We start from the raw sequence: 22,766 nt of genomic DNA, 5'->3' as shown, positions 1-22,766 counted from the left end.
GCACTTCTTTACAACACCTTAAAAAAACCAGAACACTCATCATACCACACTCTTCCAACATTTAGGACTGACCCTATAGAGGAACAATTTTAGGGGAAAAAAAGGAGGTTTATCACAAGCTGTCTTAATGCGTTTATTCGGAATTTCAAGAATTACCATTCCACATGTCATTACAGGTCCAGGTCAGGCTCAGGACCAGTTCTGCCCACCGCACACATACCTACATGAGAAAAAGCTGTGAAGTGGTACAAGCACAGATAAGATAAAGGTACTTTAGGAAGACAGGTTCTGCACCCTACCCTCTAAATAAATAAAGTAATTCCTATTATGTGGGGATATAGCCATCTAACTCTAATGAGAGCTAGCAAATACCAGTGAAACTTTTCTGTAAGTCAGGAGAAATACACAGACCTTACAGCAATTTTAAAAATATGCTATTTTAATCACAATAGTGAAAGGCAAGGTGATTAAGCCATCCCAGTGAGTTGGACCCTTTTAAAAAAAAAATACATTCATACATTTTCACACTTCATGGGCAACACACAATGTATGTATTAAACCCAATTATCATAAATCACTGAAGTTATTCCTTTAAAAAAGGTTTATAGCTTTAATCTCTAAAAATATAAATATTTTGCAGAATGCTACAGAATTTGAAAGCTTCAGTTAAGCTCTACCCCAAAATAATCATCTCCTGAGATAAAATGCACAGCAGGCTGTGCAGTTAAATGTGCTGACTTAAGATTCACCACAGTATATGACTGCTTTACATTTTAATGTTCTTTATTCTGTCAATACATGTTAGGGCCACACCTCGTGTGGGAGGAAGTTGCTTTTGCAATCTTTTTGTAGTATTTACTGTTGATAGGCAACACTTCTGGAGGGGAGTGAAGATACAATTGTTTCATTGTGAAGATATAACTTGTACACTGTATTTTAGCATTTGGAACATCTGAATCTTTGTCTGGTGTTATTGAGGCTAAAAATAAAGACCAAAGCTTTTCTTTGAAGGATTAATTATTTGCATTTCCAGGTTGCCCTTATATGGGAGTCACTTTTCCAGTAAAGTAGATGTCACCAGAGGAAAAAAGAACAACACAACAAAACCCAAACAGATAGGTTAAGCCCTGGCTCTCAAAAGCAGCTCAGCTCTGTACAGTAAAAACACCAGCTAGCACACCTGACCTTCTACGATAACACAATCCCTCATGCATGTCAGAGAGCTACAGAAAGCAAATGAAAAAAAAAAAAAAGCATGGCAAATCGCCTGGTAGCAAACTACCCACAATTATCTGTATTACCCAACATCCTGTGAACATCTGCTTTAAAAGTACTCTGAAGTACTTTGTCCCTCGGGCCACATAATTCTTTTTTGTAGCAATTATGCAGAACACACCAAGATACTGTTAGCTTAGAACTTGTTTAACATCTCCTTATATTTCTCCAGTCTCCACACAGATTCTCTTTTAGGTGCACTTTTGATAAAGCTTCAAGTACCAGTAAGAGCTCACAAGAGTAACCAGTACTTTCTGAGCTCCCCCCTTGCCAGGCATGAGGGAAATGGGAAGCTTTCCTGACTCACTGCTCTTTGGGCTCCAAGGGAAGCAGTATGCAACATGAGTCAATTAAGACAGGTTTCTGTAGCTTCCCTCCCTTCACATTTGCTTTTACAAAGACCATTTCCACTAGATTGCTCAATATGCTGTACAAAGATAAGCTCCTTTTGCCCTACCAGTATTCAAAGGGTAAAAGCAAACAAAAAAAAAAAATACCAACCCAAACCGCCGAAGTAGTTCCTGATCTGTGATGACTTCCCAGGTTTAAGGTACATGAAAAATGACTGTTTCTATACACATTTTAATTTCTGCTCTATAGGAAAAAAAACAGAGACAGATCAGATAGACTGTGTATCTGAATTGCATATCTAAATTACCAAATCCAAGTCAATCTCGTTAGGCTTATTTTTCTCTGAAATACTTTATGTAAAAGGCTCTGAATATCGTTTTCAGTCTCTGATAAAGCTTTTAATTCCATATCTACAGAATCCTTAAGCAGGGCTTATCCTTCTATCTCCATTATTTTAATACAAGTTAGGGGACCAATTTAAAGAGACGGAGAGAAAGCACACACACAACCACCCCATGCCTGTGTGGTTTTTAGTTTGTTTGTTTTTGTTTTTTTTCCCCAGAGGTGGGCAACCCAACCATGGAGACTCTTCCTGCTCCACCTACTGCTCCCTGCAGTCCTGGGAGAACCTCGTCCGGAGCCTGGCACCAGCCCCTCCACAGGCTGCTCCTGCTGAGGTGGACAAGCCTTTACTGTGAACCTGTCAACGGTGCGTTTGCTTGGCTCTTGCAGATGCCAGCACCATACCAGGCCTTGCCAGGAACCGTAAATCCTTCGCTCAGGGAACTGACAAGCTGTGGGCTGGCAAACACTTCAAGTGCTGGTTTTGCACTGCACAGCTCTACCGGTTGATCTTGCAAGCAACACATTGCCTGTTTCATCTTTGTCATTAAAGGCTGCAGGGTTCATTCAATGCAGACAAGCTGCTACACATACGAGAAGGGGAAAACAGCACTGCACCTGTCAATATTCACAATTCAAATCTTCGCTTCACTTCATCTGCAATCATTTTTGCAATGGCAAGGGAGGAGGTAGCAGCAGGGGAAGGGGCATTTCGGACATGAAGAATTCTGCTTCCGATATCTCCCGTGCCACCATCAAATACAAAGTCATCTACCAAATTTCCATCGCTGTCCAACGCTTGAGCTCTCACTCCAGAGGGACCCCTGCAAATCAGAGGAGCTCACTGTTAGAAAGAGAATGTTGTAACAATCCAGTCAGCTTAATTGAAATATGGTAATATTAGTAATTTCTTTAAGAAAATGTAAAGGACCCAGGAATTAGTAACATTTCCAATATGTTTTAAAACCAAACCATAGAAACCACATAATTTTGAACTGAATCCCTTTCTGTAATATTAGGGAACCATCCCACAGAAACAAAGGAAAAGACAAGACATTGGTCTGCTTTATTCTAGATCAAAAAGGATTCTTATCTGAAGTTAGATGGATTTTAAAGTTACAGACTTTACCCAAGCTTTGACACACTCTCTCAGAATGTCAACACAATGTTTAGCAAATACCAGCAATGATTATATAAACAGCACCTGCATTTTTTCCAATGTTTACTTCTGTCCAGAAAGGCAGAAGTATTGACAAGCTGTCTTGGGGCTTTTGGTGCTTGCATACGTTGCCTCATTTCTAGCACCAGGCTTTTCCCATGAAAAGTAACGTGTGACATCATGAAAACATTTTATGGCTGTGAAGTTTGCACAACACATAACCATGCGTTTCCACATGACAGCCAAGATGACTATTTCAAGGCCAACATCTTTATCACATGTGAAAACCAAGGAGCACCCAATAATTTATCAGATTAAAAAGTAACAATGACTTCCCAGTGGTATTTCTATGGTACCCAGTGCCTCACAATCTTTAAGGAATTTACTACCAGAGCACTCTTTCCAATGCAAATTTGAAAGTGCTGTAATTCCCATTTTACAGGAGCACAAAGGGAAAACAAAAAACAAACAGAACACCTCAGGTGCATAGACAAATTTCCTGCTGTAAAAGGAGGAAGGGTTCTCAGACACACTGAACACTGATAAGTACATCTATACTACGTCATTCCATACTACCACATTATAAATTACATCTTTATGATTATTCATATTATTATTATGCTAAATTTCTTCAGGTAAACATATTCTCAACGTTTGTCCAAAGTCACAAGGCAGAGCAGGGAGCTGAATCTGATCATCCAAATCTTAAGGCAGCATCAACTCCCAAACACTGTGCCCATGTGAAGACGACACGGCAGGGTAGCAGTGGCTCACAAGTTAAGTGTGCTCCTTCAAAATCCTTGCAGGGCACAACTACCTGCAGCCCTGAACCTGATGCAGCACCTGCCTGTCTGTCAGTAAGCAGGCTTTCTTCACAAGCATACGTGCTAAGGTTTTCCCAACGCTGATTTTAGAAAAGATGATTAGGATTACTGTAAAGGGCACTAGCACTCATGTAGAGAATTAAGAACCACAAAGGACATGCAAACATTTGTGACTCCTTTGTCTTACTCCAGAGGTGAAAGCACTGCAGTAAACATGGCACCATATTCTCCTTAAAGATAATTTGTTGGCAGATAGGGAGAAATCTGAAATAATAGCTCATTGTAGACTAATTCTGTGGAGTTTCCCATCTCAGAGTCTCTGTGACCCTCTGGTGGCAAAACCGAAGATACTGCACTTTATTGATTATGAGTCAGTCTAAGAAATTTGCTTCCGTTCAACAGCCACTGGGGCTTGCTTGTCCAGTCCTGCCATTCTCTAACACCTTACTGGGCGTTTCCACCTCAGCGGGTTACTAGAGAAAAAAACAAAATGCATTGTTCCTTTGGAATTAGAGAACCAAGAGTATCATTTTACTAGAAAATAACCCCCAAAGTGGAGATTTCTGCTGTTCTGTAACAAACACAAGAAGGACATTCATACTGGGTCAGATCACAGGCTCACCTACCCCAGCAGCTTGCCTCCTGCCAGCCACATGCCAATACCTGCACAGAACAAGCCCAGAAGACTTCTTCCAACTGCTCTCAAGTCACCACCAGCTTGCAGCACAGAGACTTCACTTCTCCAGTCCTGACCAGCAAGTTTCTCCTTTTTCACCTCTCCCACAAGCCCCAGATTTGCAAGTCCACCCTCCACAAACAAAGTTCTGGAGATCATTCCAGTCTCCTGTTCTGTCTAGTTTTAAGTCTCTGAAGTAACAGGATAAGTGTTACAACATTTAAGAAGTTATGCTTTCTAAGCTACTTGTTCTTCCTATAAGGAAAGGCTTCCTGATAGGTTATAAATTCCTCCTTCTCCATTTCCCATCATTCCTGAAGGTTATGAGCTCTTAAATTTTCAGAAGGCAGAGAAATCAACTTTTTTTCCAGCCTTGTAAAGATTCCCAAGGAAAAAAACAAACAATGAAATCAGGCTGGGGAGTCAAAGGCTAGGCAGGCTTTTGGGGGAGCGCAGGGCAGCGTAACGAACTTGAGAAGCAGAGTGGGAGATGTCTCAGAGTCATTACAGTAAAACGAGGGCAGGTAGCCAGGCAGAGGATTTTCTGTATCTTTCCTCCTTGTGAAGTCACTCTCCTCCCCAAACACGCAAACAAGCCCTCTCTTTTCAAAAGGAAACCTTTTGTTTTGAAACAGCAAGCCTTGTCAAACATGAATTTCATGCCAACGGTATTCTGCCTGAAGTAACTCCTTTTTTTTCCCCCCTCTTATTTTGCATTTTCTCCCTGCAAATATTTAGACAATTAAACCCACCTCCACGTACTTTAAATGCCTCAGCTTTCTTCACAAATCTCTTCAGTTCCCTGTCATTTCAACACTCCTTTGAATTAGTCTCTCTCCACACCTTAAGAAGCTGAATACAATTTATTGACATGATCAAACCAAGGCATTATTCACTCCTATCTGATGACACAGTGCTCTCAAGCACACAGAAAAACATCACTGTCCTCCTCCATGTAAAAAACAGAGGTGCAAGCACTTCTTGCAATTTCTGCCAGCTCTTGCTCTTTCCTAGCACTACAGCTTTCCACTTTTCATTAAACATCTATGCCTTAAGCCATATGTTCCCTTCCTGAGGGGAATCAGCAGCCTTCTCTTCTCCTAAATACAGGAAATTTAGCCGGGGTACCTATTATGCTACATCCCTCCCTCTAGTAGTATGAGTAACAACTCTCAGGCTTCCCCATTCACTAGCCATTCACTAATGAATTTCATTAATTTTGCTTCACAAAGGAAGCAAACACTATGTTCAAGCTACTTGATGTGTCATTTGGAAGATATTTCTCTTTTTTGGCATGTCATATCTGTGAATTTCAGCCTAGGGAGAGTAAAAGTAATAAAACTATTCATCAAACCTGCCTATACTTAAGTTTACACGATATAAAACACCTTCTTGGAGAAAGCATCCAAATACTTTCATGCTTTGGTAGCGCATTTTGGTGGAAGAAAGGAGTAAGCTACGCTACATTTGCTACAATCAAAAATAAGAGATTAAACAAGCCGTTGGGTGTTACTAACAAGAAAAGTTTTCTTTACCTGAGTACATCATTGACGGTGACCTCTGGTATGAACTTCTGAAGTTCCTTTACCTGTGCACTAAGGAAGCACGCTCGGTACATTTCATTCAGTCCATACGACAGGTTTCTCAGTACAAGCTTCCATAACCCACTGTAGAGAAAAAAATAACTGCAGTAAGAACAAATCTTCCATGATATATGCAGACATGTCAAAATAATGTTGTCTTTAGAAGGTAGCAAAGGCAATTGCAGAGCAAAATCTTCAATTCCCTGTGTCAATAATCCAATCATGGCTTTCTTCTTGGGAAATACATGCTGGTTCTTCCCTGTTTTCATCAAACCTTGAAAACAGAGCTGTATCGTTCACTTCCATTCTTTCTGTGGAACATCACTCTGAACTCCAGTCCTTCCTATGTCCAGGCTTTTTGACTGATTCAATCAAATCGATGCAAGAAGCTGAAAACCCACATGCACGAGGCTTTTTTCTAGTTGTTCTGAAGAGATCATCTACTCCTAAAAACCTCAGCTTTCTGGTAGTGAATCTTGTTATGCCTTTGTAAGCCTTGCTTGCTTGGTTTTCCAGTATAAAAATCTATAGATAAAGATCAAGATGTTTTCAACACTTTCCTTTAATAAACTGCATTAAGCTGAGCTCCTTGCCAGGAAGCTATTTTGCAGTTCCCTGACCTGTTCTGCAGCCTCTCTTTGGACCCTACCCAATATTTTCACATCCTTTTTTCCAGCCTAATTTCTAAAATTGAGCACTCAGTACCTGTCAGCCCCTCATAGAGGAGCAAAATTTCTCTTAACTTCTACAGACACTCTGTTGATTTACGCTAGCATTTTTAGCAACGATTCCTAGCTGCTCTGACATGCTTTGTAAGACAGCTTCCCAGTCTTTGTGGCTCTCAACATATCTCCTTGCACTCCGATGTTTTTAAATTCTAAACTCATATCGATGACCTGATACAGTTTAACATGACAATCCAGACCACTCTGTATTCTCTTGTCCAAGCAACCTCTGCAGAGATTTTACTCCCACTGTTTACATTGGTTAAAATATTGCACTCCATTGAACCAGGACCAGTCCCAAAGCAGCCCCATTAGTGGCAACACAGCTCACCAGTACCTCCTGATGAGCAGTCACATCCTCAGACCAGCTGAGAAACACCTTGGTAGTTTACAAATACTGAAATTAGAGTACATGAAGTTGAATCTCTTTGGGAAGTCCACCCGTATCAGCACAACTGCCTTTTAACACATCAAAAGGTTGGCAGGGTTTTTGACAAAAACAAGTTTCCATTGGATCACAGGCTGACATTTAAATTACTGTATTGAGCAAGCAAAAAGACAAGATGCGATTACCTGTACAGCACAGCATCAAAGAAGTCTGTAGTACTGAAGTCAAACAATTTGTAGCCCTCTCGCTTAAAGGCTAAGACTGCATTCGGACCAAGCCAAACGCTGCCATCCATTCTTGGTGTGAAATGAAATCCCAGGAACGGGAACCGAGGATTAGGAACCTAAAGCAGGATACAAGTTATTACAGCTAACCTCAGCGGCTACAAACCAGATCAATCAAATAGCTATGCAACCACCCAGGCCAACAAACTACTCTGAGAAACATGGGAAATATTTGTGAGAAGGAAAGCATGGTACTTACAGGTTATTGTGTGAGAGTGAATAAAACAAACCCAAACACAATAAAGGAGCCGTCCTCCCAATAAATGGAAATAATTCATTTTAAATAAATTAAAAAAAAGTGAAAAAGTAATTCAGTTTGCCATTTTATTTCCATTCACCACAAGAACATTCAAGACAAATAACCACGCAGTTGGCTCCTGAGCTCATTTCTGTGTTTGTTAATTGTACAGTTACAGCACGTAACTAATTGAAAATGCTGAAGAACAGAGCAGGGCCAAGCAAGACTGCATCCCAGATAAAGCAAAACAATCAACGTATGAAGAAGTATACGTGATTTCTCAGGCTATAAATAAATCAACCCACAACAAAACCAAGAACACACAAATGCTATTCACCAATAGTAATTACATTACAATAAAGTAGGTTATAAAATATAAGGAAAACCTCACCTTTCCTGTATAACTCAAATGGTTAGCAAGCCTGATTAATAGGAATAATAAGTATCTGCAGTTTCTTTTATTGTTTGTGAATGGAACAGTGTAATTGTGTGTGAAGGCTGACAGAAACAAGCTGTCTATACACAGAAAAAAGTATAAAATAAGCACACCTCTCTATGTGCTGGGGTTTCAAGATCTTTAGCTGTAGGGGCCTACAGAGTGACTATCTTACAGGCTGAAAATAAACAATCGATTGGTATATCAAAACATAGGTTATGTTATCAAAAATAGGTTATGACTATGAAATTACTTCAACATAAGTTTCTTTCCTGTATTCAGAGCACTGCTTTTCCTGTTAGAAATAGGCTTCAGAATTTTTCCAAGCTTAGTGCAGCCATTCCACAAACTAAATCCATTTCTGGTAACATATAACTAAGTGAATAAAGCAGTGTTCTAGTCTTACTGCCATGTTTGGCCATAACAAATTTTCAGAGGGTACAAACTATTCTCCCATAGCCATGGCACAAGGCTGGAAGCCATTTCCAGCCAGTTCCTCCCTCCATCCCAATGCAGGATCCTGCATCATTGCCAGGTGACAGGAGGCCGAACAACATCCGATACCTGGAGATCCATGGGGTGACCTGTGCCAGCTTTTAGCAGGCAAACCTAAGCTCATATTAAAAAGGCAATATCTAAATATACTTCCTGAATTGATTAAATGCTACCCTAGGAATCCTTTCTTCCTCACTGATAATTTCACTTTCTCTTTGGAATTGTCCCTCTTCATCACACCAGTTTTCTTACTAGATTGTAGAAAGCTTGTCCTTTTCCTACCACTTCTATTTTTTTGTCATACAAAGTAAAGTTAATTCAAGATGAAACTAATAGACAATATATCTCAGTCTGAGCCTTCAGCATTAGCAGACTAAATTAAACACTGCATCTAATTAACTGATAATTTACTGTTGTCCCTCATCGACTTCTGAATCCTGCCAACGGGTTTATTTTATAATACATGGAAAAAATCCAGGCTTTTGTGGGTATATGGCTATCATGTTAAATGTTTGATTCTTTCCCTAAAATAATAATACCAACCCATTCCTTAAGAAGTGAACAAATAGAAAACCTCACTGGCAATAATTTTCCCTGATGGTTCTTTTACCTGTTCCTTAAAAAACAAGCTGTCCTGTCAGAAAGCAACTGAACCTATGCTGAGATGTTGTGCATCACTATCTTCAGTCTAACAGAAACAAAAGTGTGATATTGCCCTTATTTCTGTAGTTTTAGCAATTCCTAGGACACTGTGAAACATGCACAAGAGAGTACCTACCGGGTAAATGTTTCCTTTAACCATATAGCACTTCTCTGGTTTTAGCACCAAATAATCTCCACGGAAGGGTACAATACGAGGCTCAGGGCTGCAGCCACTGATTTCAGACAGGCGGTCTGAGTAGAGTCCTGCACAGGTCACAATGTGCCGACAGTAGATTTCCTCACCCTGGATGGGGGAAAAAAGGCAAAATCAAACAATTAAAAATTCAGCATATCTACTAAAAGATCACCTATCACTTAAAATCCTTGGAAAAATATGAGTCAAAACCAGAAATAGAAACAACCACATTTTCAAAACATTTAATTGTTTCATTTCAGTTCTTTTATCTTATTTCAGATATTTTCCTTTATTCCCTGGAGGAGAACTATCTTGAAAGGGCAATTAATTGGATAGGTAAGACTGGAAGAATCTTTGAAGAACAAAAGGGGGAAAGCAAAAAAAAAGAAGTCAAGAAATGTCATCAACTCTCAAACTACCTTCAAGTTCCTTACACAGGCTTATTGCACGGGGCTAAGGCCCACCATGAGAGTTAAACACTGCTCCTCCAGCTAACCAACTACCTCCCTTTGGCACTCCCTCATTGCTGTCTGCATCCTACAAAGCACTGATGCCACACTAATGCAGCTCCCTGGCCACATTTTCCTTGCCAGAGGGCACATTATAGGTGAGGTACCTAAACAACCACAAGACACTTGGTTAAATGAGGCCATTAACAGATTTCACCCCCGCACTGGGAGTGGTCATGCTGAACAGTAGCTTATCCAGACACCTAAATTCATAGCACTGGAGAGCTGTTAAATAGCTCAACACCTTATTATCTGAATAAATTTTAAAAATCATAATCCACATTTTCAAATACTATGTGGTTGGTTTTGTTGTTGTTGTTTTTTTTTTTGTTTGTTTGTTTTTTGTTGTTTTTAAAACTTTTATTTCCCCGTTTAAAAACATTTCTATAAGGTACTCACTTTTTGATGAGGGAATCTAACAGATTTTGGAAGCTACTTTTTAATGAAAGCAGGGAAATGGATTAAAAAAAGCAGCAGCTCTAACTTGAAACGCTATTTGGGATATGGTAGGGAAGGTGTTCTTTGTTCATGTCATTTTTTTTGGTCTTTGTTTTCCCTTTCTCTCTCTCCCCCCAAGAAAAAGAGCACAGATATTTTCTCCTGAAGGTGAAAAGGTTACAAGTATGTTTGCTGTGCAGCATTAACAAACCTGCTTTAACAACCCCAGTACGTGTACCTGTTTCACTACATTACCTCGTGGCTTTCTGATAATAAAACGATTACAAATGCCTCCTTATCATTTTTATAGATGTCGAAGATCAAGAACAAACATGAAAATTCATGTTTCTCTCTAAATCAATAAGTAATAAAAGGAGTCCATGGAAACAACAAGCGTAAGAATGTGCAAATAAGGAAGATAAGGAGCACATACCATCAAAGATGTCAAGCAGCAGAAAGTTATACTTTCATTATTATTCTCAGCACACAGTAAAATCTGAACATACTCGTATGCTTTGTTAACAATTGACTGAAGCTGTTCTATAACAGCAGTCCTGGATGACAGCGAACATGTTATAGAAAAGCACCTTTAAAGCTTTCCAGAGGCTGACTAATGCACTAGGACTTGACACCAATTCTTAAGAAAAGGAAGAATAGCTTCCTATTAAGCAACGAAATCTTGAGTTTAGTTCTTACCTTGGAGTTCCTAACGATGACTGGGTATTTCAGTCCTGCAAGAGAATTAGACAAGAGAAGAAATTAAGAATTAAGGAATTAAGAGGACACATAACAGAAAACCGACAGAATTAGCCACTTGACACAACAAAGGGTTCAGGGTAACCGACATCATTGGACATGACTGTATTTATAAATTAATAGTTAGCATAGTTTGTCTAAAAACATCCTTTTCAGGCAGAAAACTGAAATCACATCTCTGAGCCTAATGCAAACATGTTTTGAACAAAATCTTTTGCAGGACTGTAGTAAATGAAGGGCAAAAATCGCCTTACCATCTGCGCTTTCTGAAGAACTTTCTTTAGCCATCTCCATGCCCGTAACTTCAAAATCTGTCAAGATTGTTCCACCTGCTTCCTGGAAGTCTTCAGCATAGGACTCGGCCACTTGTTTGTAATTCACAATACCAGTATATGGAGAATCAAGGGCCATCAGACCCTGAAACAATATTAAGATATGAAAGAACAGTGAAGGCTGTATGTGCACTTTGGTCTTTGATACAAAACATATTTTCCCTGGAATGATGTGCGCTGCCACCAAGAAGGGAGTACTGGTGTCTCCCCATCCTGGGCTGCTTGTTCCCAGTCTCTCCATTTTCCAGCTCCAGTGGCAGTGTTTGTGTTTGCTGACAACTATTATGGTGAAAACTGCTTACAGGGATTTCACTGAACGTGAAAATACAACAAAAACAACTAGTTGATACAGAATGCTTAATGTTAAAACACGTTACCTAATCCTGACTTCAACTAATATGCATTTATTTTTCACCACGTACTATGCAGTTCCACCTACAAACAGTCACTTGGGAGTTTACCTGACGTGTGGCTACTACCAATGCCTCCTGCAAGGCTAAAAGATATGATCTAGCCTGGTCTCAACACCCACTGCATTGCACATCAGAGAGAAAAGTCCCTTCTGAGTTAGACAACAGCCTATGCATGTCCTAGCAGAAAGCAGAAAAAAGGTTCAAGTTTAGTGCAGAGCGAGATTTTTAAATTTTTCTTAGAGACATTTCACTATTTTTTTCTACCAAAATGTCTCAGTTTCTCACTTAATTTTTATCCTGCAGGATGACAGAACGTTTTCCTAGTTCCAGCTATACCATTGGGATAGTAGGATTGCTTTATCTTGCAGAGATGCTTCAAGCAGAAATACACTGAAGACTGTCAGCCACTTAGATACTACAATAAGGGCCATTCACAAGCCTGAGACAAACAGAATGGTTTATAAAATTGTCTTCTGCACAAAAGATTTCTCTCCACTTCAATGGTCTTATAATACATTGCACTCTATGTGCAGTTACCTTTCCTTAGAAGAAAAGGATTCAGCACAGGAAACCAAAGCAAGTGTAGTAAGCCCCACCTGAACCTAGTCATTTGCAGAAAGAAGTGCTCAGATGGATCTTGAACACGCAAAGAATGTTTTAAGGAGTGGATACAAAGTGTTTACAAGACAGAAAAAAAAAGATTCCCCTCCAGAAAATTTTTGTCTGAGCCTCCAACTGCTCAGAAGCAATGAGTCATGCACTACACTGAGAGCAGGCTGCCAGATGAAACAGTATGGGGAATTTACATCCAGATTTTCCTTTCAATCAAAGGCAAACCAAACAATAACAACTTTGTATTCCACAAACCACCCACATTTCTCCTGCTGTCAAAATAAACAAGCTGAGAAGTGCTATGTTACAGCCAAGTGGATAGGAAGCAACTCGATCAAAATTGGCTTGAACCAAGCCTGTATTTGCAGATGGGAAGGAATTTTCATTGCTGCATTACTGAGTTTAACATAAGTTAAACAATTTTAGTGTGAAGGAGCAGAACTGTCTCAGCATAAACTCAGAAATAGCAGTTGTGACCTTGGGAAAGGAAAATCTGCCTATCGACCACAAAAACATACAAGCAAGCTCCTGCAAGTAGAAGGGAAAAAAATAAAAATCACCGATTCCTATTGGTGGGAAAGCAGTTTGTTTGTTTGTTTTTTCCCTGAACACATAAATACAGAGAGAACACCTCCTTGTAAAGCTGAGAAAAGGAAGAAGTTTGAACAGCTTGCAGGTTCCATCTGCTTGCCTATAGATTCAGTCCTGTTCAGGAGTTACAGCCTCCTTTTCCACTTGGACTCAAGTGAATCTGGTTCCTTTTGTAGGCTGCAAGTGAAATGAGTTACCTGGTCTCCAATTCATGAATTCTGGTCCTTGTGACACAAACCAGCACGTCATTTGCAATTAGTACAGCAGCAGCAGCTCTTTATGTCGTCAGCACACAGAGAATTGGTGTGCAGTGAACAGATGAACAAGGAATGAGAACGCACAAGCAGCAGCAAAGCGGGGTGAAAGTAAGCATGGACAAGAAAGTTTCTGCAGGATCACCTTATGTTGTGTTAGGCCTGGTCTGATTTGTATGTAATGGCAAACACACATGAAGAATTGGCCTGAGAAATGAACAGATGTATTCTTTTTTCTTGAAAATTGCATTTCTTCTGGATTTTCAGGCTCTTTTCGACTTGTTACCCATACAAGTTACCCCAAGGCAGAAACGTGTTCACGTTAAATTCAAAAATATCATCATCCGAAAAATTGAGATCTTACACAATGGTTAAATATAAGAAAATTCCTTACCCTGCAGAAGGGTTCTTTCGCTTGTATTTCTTTTGATCCAATCAATTTCAGACCTCGGACATTGTTCTGCAGCCCTCTTTCATACAGAGCTTTGAGTCTTGGAATTTCATCTTGCTCAACGGCTACAATGAGCTTCAAAGAGATAACAAGGCACACCAGTGAGCAAAATACACAGAGCCAGTTCAGCCCTGGCACCCAGCCCAAACAAGCAAGCAACAGTGAATGTGTGAACAATGAATTACAATGCAAGGTGGAAAAAAAACATGGTTTGTGCCACTACTAGCACAAAAGTCAAAAAACACAACTCATCAAATAGCATCAATATACCAGGGAGAGTTAAAAACAAATGTTAATATATAGCTTGAGTGACTATCCACGGAAAATATTTGCTAAAAGTACTACGGGACCACAAAGCTGAATGTGAAGGAAGAGAGCATGATTTCAAAGAGCCACTGGGATGCTTCCAAAAAATAAAATTGAACGTAACCCAACACGTAAAAATCTCAAACTGTCTTGAATAAAGGACATGTTCTGACACAGCATCTCAACTAAACTGCACCAGCCTTACTCACTTCAGCACATCATTAGATCACAGCTATCACAAGAGATTTATCCAGGCTATGATACCTGTGCCAAGGACACCAGAAGCAAGCCTGTGCAGACCACGCTACTTCCAGGCCCTGCTCAGGTCTGGCACCTTTGCACTACCAAGGCACCAAGTTCTCCAAGCCTGGAGCTGCTCTATTTAAAATCAAATTTAAAATTTAATTCCCAATATCACCTTTCCTGGAATAAACACTGCTGAGGAAGGTGATGCACAGATACAGAAATTTGGTGCCAGCAAAGGACCAACAACGCTGCGGGGATTGTGTTAGCCCTTCCCAGCACCACACCTCTTGGTGCTCTGAGTCAAGAGCAGGCTTCTAACTCCAGGTGTGTGGCTGCACAAACGCACAGTGCCATCTTGTGACCAGTGCCACAGCTTAAGGAGCACAGCACGAACAGTCCAGCCAAAAAAAAAAGCGGAACCAGAGTGGGTATGGGGCCCACCAACACTGCCACATCCAGGTATCTCAGCTCTGCACCCCAGATCTGGGAGAGATCTGCACCCAGCTCCCAAATGGGGCTGAGGAAAAGCCACTGAGCTAGGAGGCCTTGAGGTGGCCCTCATCATATCACACAGGGTCTGCGCAACACTTCTAAGAGAAAGGCGTGTGTTGTCTGAGACATTTGAGTGACCTGCAAAGGGGAAACCAGGGAGGAGAGAAAGTCAGGTGCTGGTTTAGAGTGACTCAAGGTGGTTCAGAGAAGAGGTGATTGTAAAAACTGCAGAGGGACATTCTGAGATGAATGAGAGACCAACAAAAAGGCAGATGAAATTCAGTGCAGAGTAATATGAAATGATGATCACATAAAAAAAAAAAAAAAAAAAAAAAAGAGCCTCATATATAAGTGTTGGGCTCCAAGTTCAGAGTTATCAGGACCAAGGTCTGGGGGTTGTGACAAATGATCCTATGAAAACATCAGCTTCATGCCTGCTGACAGTCTAAATACCCTAAATGGAGTATTAAAAACAATCAGGAATGGAATACAAGATGATAATAGAGAACTTCACTATTTCACTGCAAAAATCCACTGCCCGACCACACCCTGAACACTGGTGCTTATCTTGTATCAAAGATGAATTGAAGTAGAAATGGTTCAGATGACAGGGATGACAAAAGTCATGAGGTGCTTTCTCTAGGAGGAACGACTGAGAAGGCTAAGACTCATCAGCTACGAGAGATGACTCTGGGAGGAGGAAATATAAATTTAAACATGGCTTGTAGAGTATGGGCACAGATCAACTGTTCACCACATCTCCCAATAAAAGGGCTAGGAGCCCTTAGATGAAGCCAGCAGGAACCAGTTTCAAAACAAGAGGAGGTAGTTCTTCATGCAACGGGCTGTTGATCTCTGGAAATGCTTTTAATTGAAAAACACTTGGACAAGAAACCCATTGAGTTAACACAGACAAAACAGATCAGGCTCAGAGAATAACCTGAGCTGAAAATAGTTGGAAGCTGAGAGAATTAACAATTAACATGTTTGTTTGTCCTGCCTGCATTCCTCCCTTGGTCTCTGAAGATAACTCCAGAACCAGGTTGGATGAACCCCGATCTGAATCAGTACAGCCACTCTTCTGTCTCCAGCATCTCAGGTTGTATGAGTTGAATATAATATGGTACAAATGCACGTACCTAGGTCCCACCTGGAGCTGTATTCAAGTCTGAGTCTTTTCAGAGCCTGCTATGCCAAGAAGCATAGCATATGCATACTGGAAGAGTTCGTGGCTCTGCGTGGGTGCCCTCCTTCCACTGTTACCTAGGCTATTTCAGCTCAGCCCCCAGATAAGGAGGATTATTCCTTAGACTCAGATAAGGAACTAACTTGAGCAGCTGGAAATAAAACAAAAAAGACCTTCATCCTGTAGGACATAAGTTGCAGAAATGCAACATGGAAGAAAATACCATACTGGGGCACATGCTGTACACTGTAACATACATCACAGTTACAGTTTCAAAGGTAAAAACACACCGCAGTTCCTGTACCTTGCCACACTGCTTATATGGAATTCCCTTCTGGTCACAGTACTCGTAGCAGAGAGCTGCACCCTGCACACACAGCTTAGCTTTCAGAGATCCAGGCGTGTAGTAAATCCCACTGTGAATTACACCGCTGTTATGTCCACTCTGGTGATGAGCTAAACAGAAAGAAAAATACACCGTTAAAATACACGTTCCCAAGAGCGGTTAATTATTTCAGCTGTCAGAAAAGTGAGCAATTTGAGTTTCTGCCCTAAATCAATGTTACGAGAGATGCGCAACTAAGATAATCACACAGCACACAGGATTCCTCCCCTGGTGCCAAAAAGCTAGAAAAAAAAAAAAAAACACTGACACAGCAACAGTTAGTTAATAACAAGCCAACAAACCATCACAGATTGAAATGTGCTGAATCAATGTGTGGGGGGAGTTTTTCCTCCAGGAGCTACAACTGCATGCAAATCCATCCAACCTTTCTACATGTTAGTGTAGAAAGTGTAAAATTAGTTTTAAGAAATTCCACTTTTAAAGCAAAATACATCCTTAAAGGCCTCACGTAAAGTAATGTCAGTGTAATCCTCCATTTCTTTGGACATGCTGGCAGGACTGGTACACTTTTCAAACACTTGTGAACTGGATCAGCTTGCTGTTTAATTACTTCATAACTAATTAAACTGAAGTAACTAAGTAAAATGGAGGTGAAAAATATCAAGAGCATTTTTATTAAAATAATTTCATTTTACTGTAACAAGTTTTATTGAAGTGATTTAAGTTGAAGTAAGAGGTTCTCCCTCCTAAAATATCAACTCCCAAGGGTTGCTTTCAAACAGCAAAGCAACAGGGCTCAGTCTTTATTATTTCAAAGCCAGGAGAGTTGCCTAGGTGCAAAGTGCCTCAAGATTTCCCACAAAACATATGAAATAACTATTCTGATGTAAGCAGGCAACACTGGGAGCTGTGCCACTTTACTCTGGCTAATGCTGGGCCAGTAACTAGCAGTATCTGCCCAGTTATCATTACTTTACCTTCGACCTCCCACCCAACTGGGAGCACCCTGTGCAGCATCTACAGGAATATCAAGAAACAAGGGGCAAACAATTGTGGTTTACAGCGCTAGCAATTAATAGACAAGCGTAGAGAGTGCCACGACCAGAAACACCCAAACGTTTTTAAAATTGCTCCCACTCCGTACGGCACTAAAACAGCCTCATCCTCATCTCTCTGCAACAGCAGGAAAAGGTGAAAGCAGCAGAGCAATACCTGCACTGCTCATTCTTTCAGTTATCTGCTCTCCTTGTCCTTTTGCCCCAAACCCCAGCTGTGGTGCAGAGCCCGGTACCCCCACTGTTTGTGACCTGCTCCGTGCTGCCTCGCCGCTACCCTTCAGACGTGTCTGGGGACGCTGGCAGCACAGACCATGGTCTCCAGACCAGCCTGGCAATGCCAGCAGTGAAGGGGACTGATGGCAGCTCTGAGGGACACCTGATGGACATGTCCTCAGGAGAAGGAAGAAATCCCATCAGGGCACCAGTGTCTAGGAGCAAAGACGCTCAAACTAAGGGGAAACCATCACTTGCTTCAACAACAAGGGCAGCCGCTCTCCCACTGCTGCTCACCCACCCCAAAAAGCATCTCCTTTCAAAGACACGCTTCCAAACTAGGGATGTTTTGGTGGAGGTATTTCGGCAGCGATGTCTGACAGCCCAGCAGCGGGACACCCACCGTACCTAGCTCCTTCTCCTTCTCCAGCACGGCGAAGGCGAGCTCGGGGTGCCTCAGGACCAGCTCCCGGGCGGAGGCGAGCCCCACGATGCCCGCACCGACCACGGCCACGTCGAAAGTGCTACAAAACACACGGAGAGGCTGTGGTGAGAGCTCGCCCGGCGGATACCACCAGCCCCCGGCGGGGACGCGTCCCTCAGGGCGGGCGAAGCGCCCGTCGCGGGCGCCCCCCTCACGTCCTCGGGGTGTGTGTGAGGGAACGGCCGGGGGTCCCCATGACCGAGGGGAGGCAGCGGGGCTCCCTCAGGGCTTCACGGCTCCCTCACAGCCTCCTCTTTCCCTCCCCGCTCCCTCACCTGCGCTGGCGGCGCTGGGTCCGCCACAGCGCCCCGGGCCCGCCGCTGCCCGCCCGTGGCCGCAGCAGCGCCGCCGCCGCCATTTTAGGGGCGGTGAGGGACACCACAGCGCGCCGCGCTCCTCCTTTTTCTCCTCCTTCTTCTCCTCCTCCTCCGCTCCGGGAGGCGAGGAGGTGGCGGTGAGGGGCGGCCGGGGCAGGGGAGGGCAGGGCCGGTCGGATTTAGGGGAGCCCGGTGTGAGGGGAGGCTGCGAGGTGGGGCTGAAGGGGCTTCCCCTATAGACGCCGCCTCACGGAGCCGGGTGGGCTTGGCGGTGCTGCGAGTAACGGCGCCCTTCTCCCTTCTTTCCCCTTTCCCTTTTTATTTTCAAGGACGGGATGCTGGTGGGCAGAGCCTTGCCACCAGCACGCAGCCTGGGTAAGGTGCTGGATGCGGGTGCGAGCAGACATTTCTGGGGGTGGCTGAACGCCGTGTTCAACAAGTAAGGCACGGGCGGGGTCGCTCGGTGAGCACGGGGGGTCTGACACATCCACCACACGCTGTGTGGAGAGGGGCAGACCAAGACCCAGCATAGGAGAGAATATTTTCTGTCAGTAGTGGTTGTATGTTGACGCTTGGCAGGGTTGTGCCTTCATATTCCAGCTATGGAGCAGTGGGTGCCAGAGGAAGGGTGTGCTTTGCCCCCTCCTTGAGGTAGCTGAGGCAGGCTGGCAAGGGGGATTTTCTCCCTATTCCCCAGTCTTCTTTTGGCCCCCAACTGCACTGACACCTAAGCCAGAATTACTGTTGTGTCCTGTTTATTCATTCAGAAAAGCATCTGCCCAACATTTAATAGTGTTCCGCTGCACAAGGGTTTCGTGTTTACTTTCAGAAAGATAAAGTCCTTCAGAAAGATAAAGTCTTTATCTTTCAGAAAGATAAAGTCTTTCTCAGTGTAACTCTCTCTCTTCATAACTTTTACCAGTAGCTAACAGCCTTATGTATTCCAGCCCTACGGAAATGCCTTGCGTGGTGCAGCTGATGGCTGTAATGGGGTGGGAAGTTCAGCCAGACCAGGGTCCTCTTCTAGGTTTATGCTTCTGCCTTCAGCATTCCTCACCAGACTATGAAAGATAGCCTTTTCTTGACTAGATTTGGAGATTTTAACTATTTGCTGTAATTATTGAGGAAAAGCCTTCAGGAATGACATATATATGGCAGGCAATATGTGTAGGGATAGGACACAGGGTAATAGTTTTAAGCTAAAATAGGTTTAGATTAAATGTAAGGAAGAAAATCCAGGCCAGGCTGGATGGGGCTGAGGGCCACCTGGGCTGGTGGGAGGAGTCCCTGCCCGTGGAAGGGGCTGGAATTAGATGGGCTGTGAGGTCCCTTCCAGCCCAAACCATTCTATGTTCTTATATAATCAAGGTATCTTTGCAAGAAAAATTTGCAGTTGTGAAATCTTATTCTGGAAAGAGAAAAGTGTTTTGTTTTGTGTGTGTGTGTTTTTTTAATCTCTTCTTACAGACATGGAAATAAACAATTAGAATGGTTAACGTGTGCCAAGTCAAACTGTGTCTGTATTCTTTTGTTACCAAAAGTAACTGCTATTTAAAATAAGTTAAATCAAAAACAAACAAAGCAAACAAATAAAAACACACACAACAAAAATGATGACAACAAAATAAATACCAGGCTGATTAAGAACCAGCATGGTCCAAATAAAACACTTACAGGAAATCATATTCTTGGTCTTCTGATATCTTATTGTGCCCATAACTGTATATTTCTTATGCAGTATTACTACAAAGATAATAGATCTGCTACCTTATAATAAATGTGTAAATGCTCTTTCTGTCTTGGCAGAGTGGACTATGAACGCATCCAAGCAGTTGGACCAGACAGGGCAGCTTCAGAGTGGCTGCTGCGGTGCGGTGCCCTGGTGCGCTATCAAGGCTCTGAGAAATGGCAGCAGGACTACAACGGTCTCCCCACTGGGCCCTTGGGGAAATACAAGATAGAAGCAATTAATGCCACCGAGTCTTGCATCATGTACAGAGGATTTGACTATTTGGGTAATGTAGACCCAGCAGTGCAAACAATATACTGAATGGTCTTAGTTCTTTTCAGTTGCTTCAAAATATGAATAACTGGGTCCTTTCCTCATTCTGTAGCAATATTTAGAGAAATCTTTTGTTTTCATTCCCTTAAATTGGCCCTACAAAGATTTAGCAGTTCCTAAGATTTTGCTGCACGTTTGCTATGAAGCAAGAAGAAATTGGCAACTTCCTCACCCTTACCTGAACTGACAGTAGCACTAAGGTGGTGCAAAAAAGATTTTGTTTCATTGGGCTTATAGTTAAGTAGTTGGTAGCAAAGGGCACTATTTAAAATACTCTTTCTTTTAAACCAAGTGATGTTTCTGGTGTCATAGTACTACTTGTCCTGCAGGCATTTATGATGATCTTAGAAAAAACAAACACTTGGTTTCTTATATATATAATAATAAAAATATTTAAAAGTGTTTTAAGTTTCCTTTAAGTAACAAAAAGGAGAATGGTGAGCAGTTTTTTTTTTTCCCTTAGTTGGAATTACATGCATTATTACATTCCTAACTCAGTCATTCTTTATCACCCAGACTTGCAGAAGTTTTTTGTTACTTGCTCATGTCAGAACTGTTAGAATATTACCGAAAGGATGAAAACTTTAGGGTTTCTGTAATTTCAAGTCCCATAAGGGGATTTTGGAGATTCATTGTCATTATGTGTCCACTCCCTGCACACAGGAACAGGTTGCTGTGTGTGGAAGTAGTTACTAAATTTGCAAGTGAGAGTTTAACAGCCAGTACAAGTTTTTGCTGGTACTCTGAAACAAACTTTTGTCTTTTTTGTGTGTGTCTTTCCAGATGGTCTTGAACATGTTTCAGAAATCAAGCTGCAGAAGTGTATTTACATACAAGACGAGTGTCTGAAGAGGCTCAGTGAGACTAAGAATTTACAGAAGAGTCTCCTGCAGCTGAAGATAATTTCCTGTGGGAATGTCACAGATAAAGGCATCATTGCACTTCACAAGCTGACGTACGTGAACTGCTGAGCTCTTCTCTATCACCCCACAGCTTTGGGATTATGTTGACTGGAAGGGCTAAAGTCTGACTGTTTCAGATGTTTGTGGGGCTGTGGGATGGCTGGGTTTGAGGAACTGACCTGACTGACAACCTGCCAGCTGTATACTGTGCTCTGTAGCTCTGAAGCACATCGGATGTGCTTTGTCGAGCTGTGGACTTGAAGTAACTCGGAACTGTTCCAGTGTTACAGAGTTACAGACATCTACAGATGGGTGGTGGGATGAACTGGATTTCATCTTACAGGAAGTTATTATTAAGGACTTTGAAATATTACTCCAATTACTATATAGATTATAATAACTTATTAAATTGGCAATTAAATTATTAATTAGTATTTAATTTAAAGGAAGCTTGATGATTGGGGGGGCCTGGGACCTCTCTTTAAGCTGTGTAGACAGACTAAATTTATGATGAACTAAAAACTTACAGCTCCCGCTTCAGAAAAAAATTTTCCATTAGGACCAGTAATCTTTAAAATAGTTGTAATAGTTACAGCGAATAATCCTTTGTCTAATTTCTAAGTCAGTGGTTAACTAGTAGTTGCTAACTTTTCTTTGTATGTGTTTGTAGGAACCTTGAATATTTGTATCTGAGTGACCTTCCTGGAATAAAACAGAAAGAAACTACTGCTCATGTCCTTCAGCAGGCACTGCCAAACTTAGAGCTGGAGCTGGATTTAGAATAAATGCAATTTCAAGTAAATGAAAGGTATTTGATTTCACAGTATTTATCATATGTTGCATAATTAAATTGTAGATGTTACCATATTTCCAGGTATGGAAATAAGCCCACATCTCTCAATCCAGCCTTAAAAGCTGCATGCAGTCTGTTGACAAAATATGTAATTAAATTTCACTAAGCTTAAACTGCGTGGTGAACCAACAACTGTGAAGGCAGGATTCGGTATAATTTTATTTTCTGATTTTATAGGAAGCTGTTAATTCATCAATTAGAAGTTATAAAGTATTTAATTGCACAAGAAATCGTGTGCAAAATGACAGTGAAAAGAATGTCAGTGTTGTGAAACAGCAGTGCTGTACAGTTTCACTATATGGTTGTGTAAATCAGAGCTGTTTACCCTCTG

The 22,766-nt window shown here is 41.7% G+C and overlaps 2 protein-coding genes across 9 annotated transcripts; one reads left to right on the top strand and one right to left on the bottom strand.

The window, feature by feature from the left end:
• Positions 1-120: 120 nt before the first annotated feature.
• L2HGDH (L-2-hydroxyglutarate dehydrogenase) lies at positions 121-18,710 on the bottom strand. 8 transcript variants are annotated; one of them, XR_014693715.1, is made up of 12 exons: positions 18,577-18,710; positions 18,226-18,341; positions 16,505-16,656; positions 13,914-14,045; positions 11,572-11,734; positions 11,258-11,292; positions 9,555-9,722; positions 7,509-7,666; positions 6,163-6,294; positions 2,587-2,792; positions 1,777-1,869; positions 121-235 (listed from the first exon to the last, which is right to left on the bottom strand). XR_014693715.1 is itself a non-coding variant. In XM_084521496.1 (11 exons), exons 1-10 carry the CDS (start codon positions 18,657-18,659, stop codon positions 2,597-2,599), a joined length of 1,335 nt encoding a protein of 444 aa, XP_084377622.1. In that variant the 5' UTR covers positions 18,660-18,710; the 3' UTR covers positions 121-1,869; positions 2,587-2,596. The 8 variants fall into 8 exon arrangements, 3 of the variants coding, with proteins under 3 accessions (XP_084377622.1, XP_084377623.1, XP_084377621.1); XR_014693716.1 differs by having other exon boundaries at positions 121-220; XR_014693717.1 differs by having other exon boundaries at positions 1,777-1,864.
• Positions 18,583-22,548, top strand: DMAC2L (distal membrane arm assembly component 2 like). The gene is made up of 5 exons (XM_084521513.1): positions 18,583-18,755; positions 18,948-19,057; positions 20,425-20,633; positions 21,464-21,635; positions 22,253-22,548. The coding sequence occupies exons 2-5, from the start codon at positions 18,954-18,956 to the stop codon at positions 22,365-22,367; spliced, it is 600 nt and encodes a 199-aa protein (XP_084377639.1). The 5' UTR covers positions 18,583-18,755; positions 18,948-18,953; the 3' UTR covers positions 22,368-22,548.
• The last annotated feature ends 218 nt before the right edge of the window (positions 22,549-22,766 follow it).

The sequence above is a fragment of the Aythya ferina genome (genome assembly GCF_964211825.1).
Source record: "Aythya ferina genome assembly, chromosome: 5".
In the NCBI taxonomy this organism is placed as follows: domain Eukaryota; kingdom Metazoa; phylum Chordata; class Aves; order Anseriformes; family Anatidae; genus Aythya; species Aythya ferina.
The sequence above is the reverse complement of the archived record's forward strand: the minus strand, read 5'-3'. Positions and strand labels throughout refer to the sequence as shown.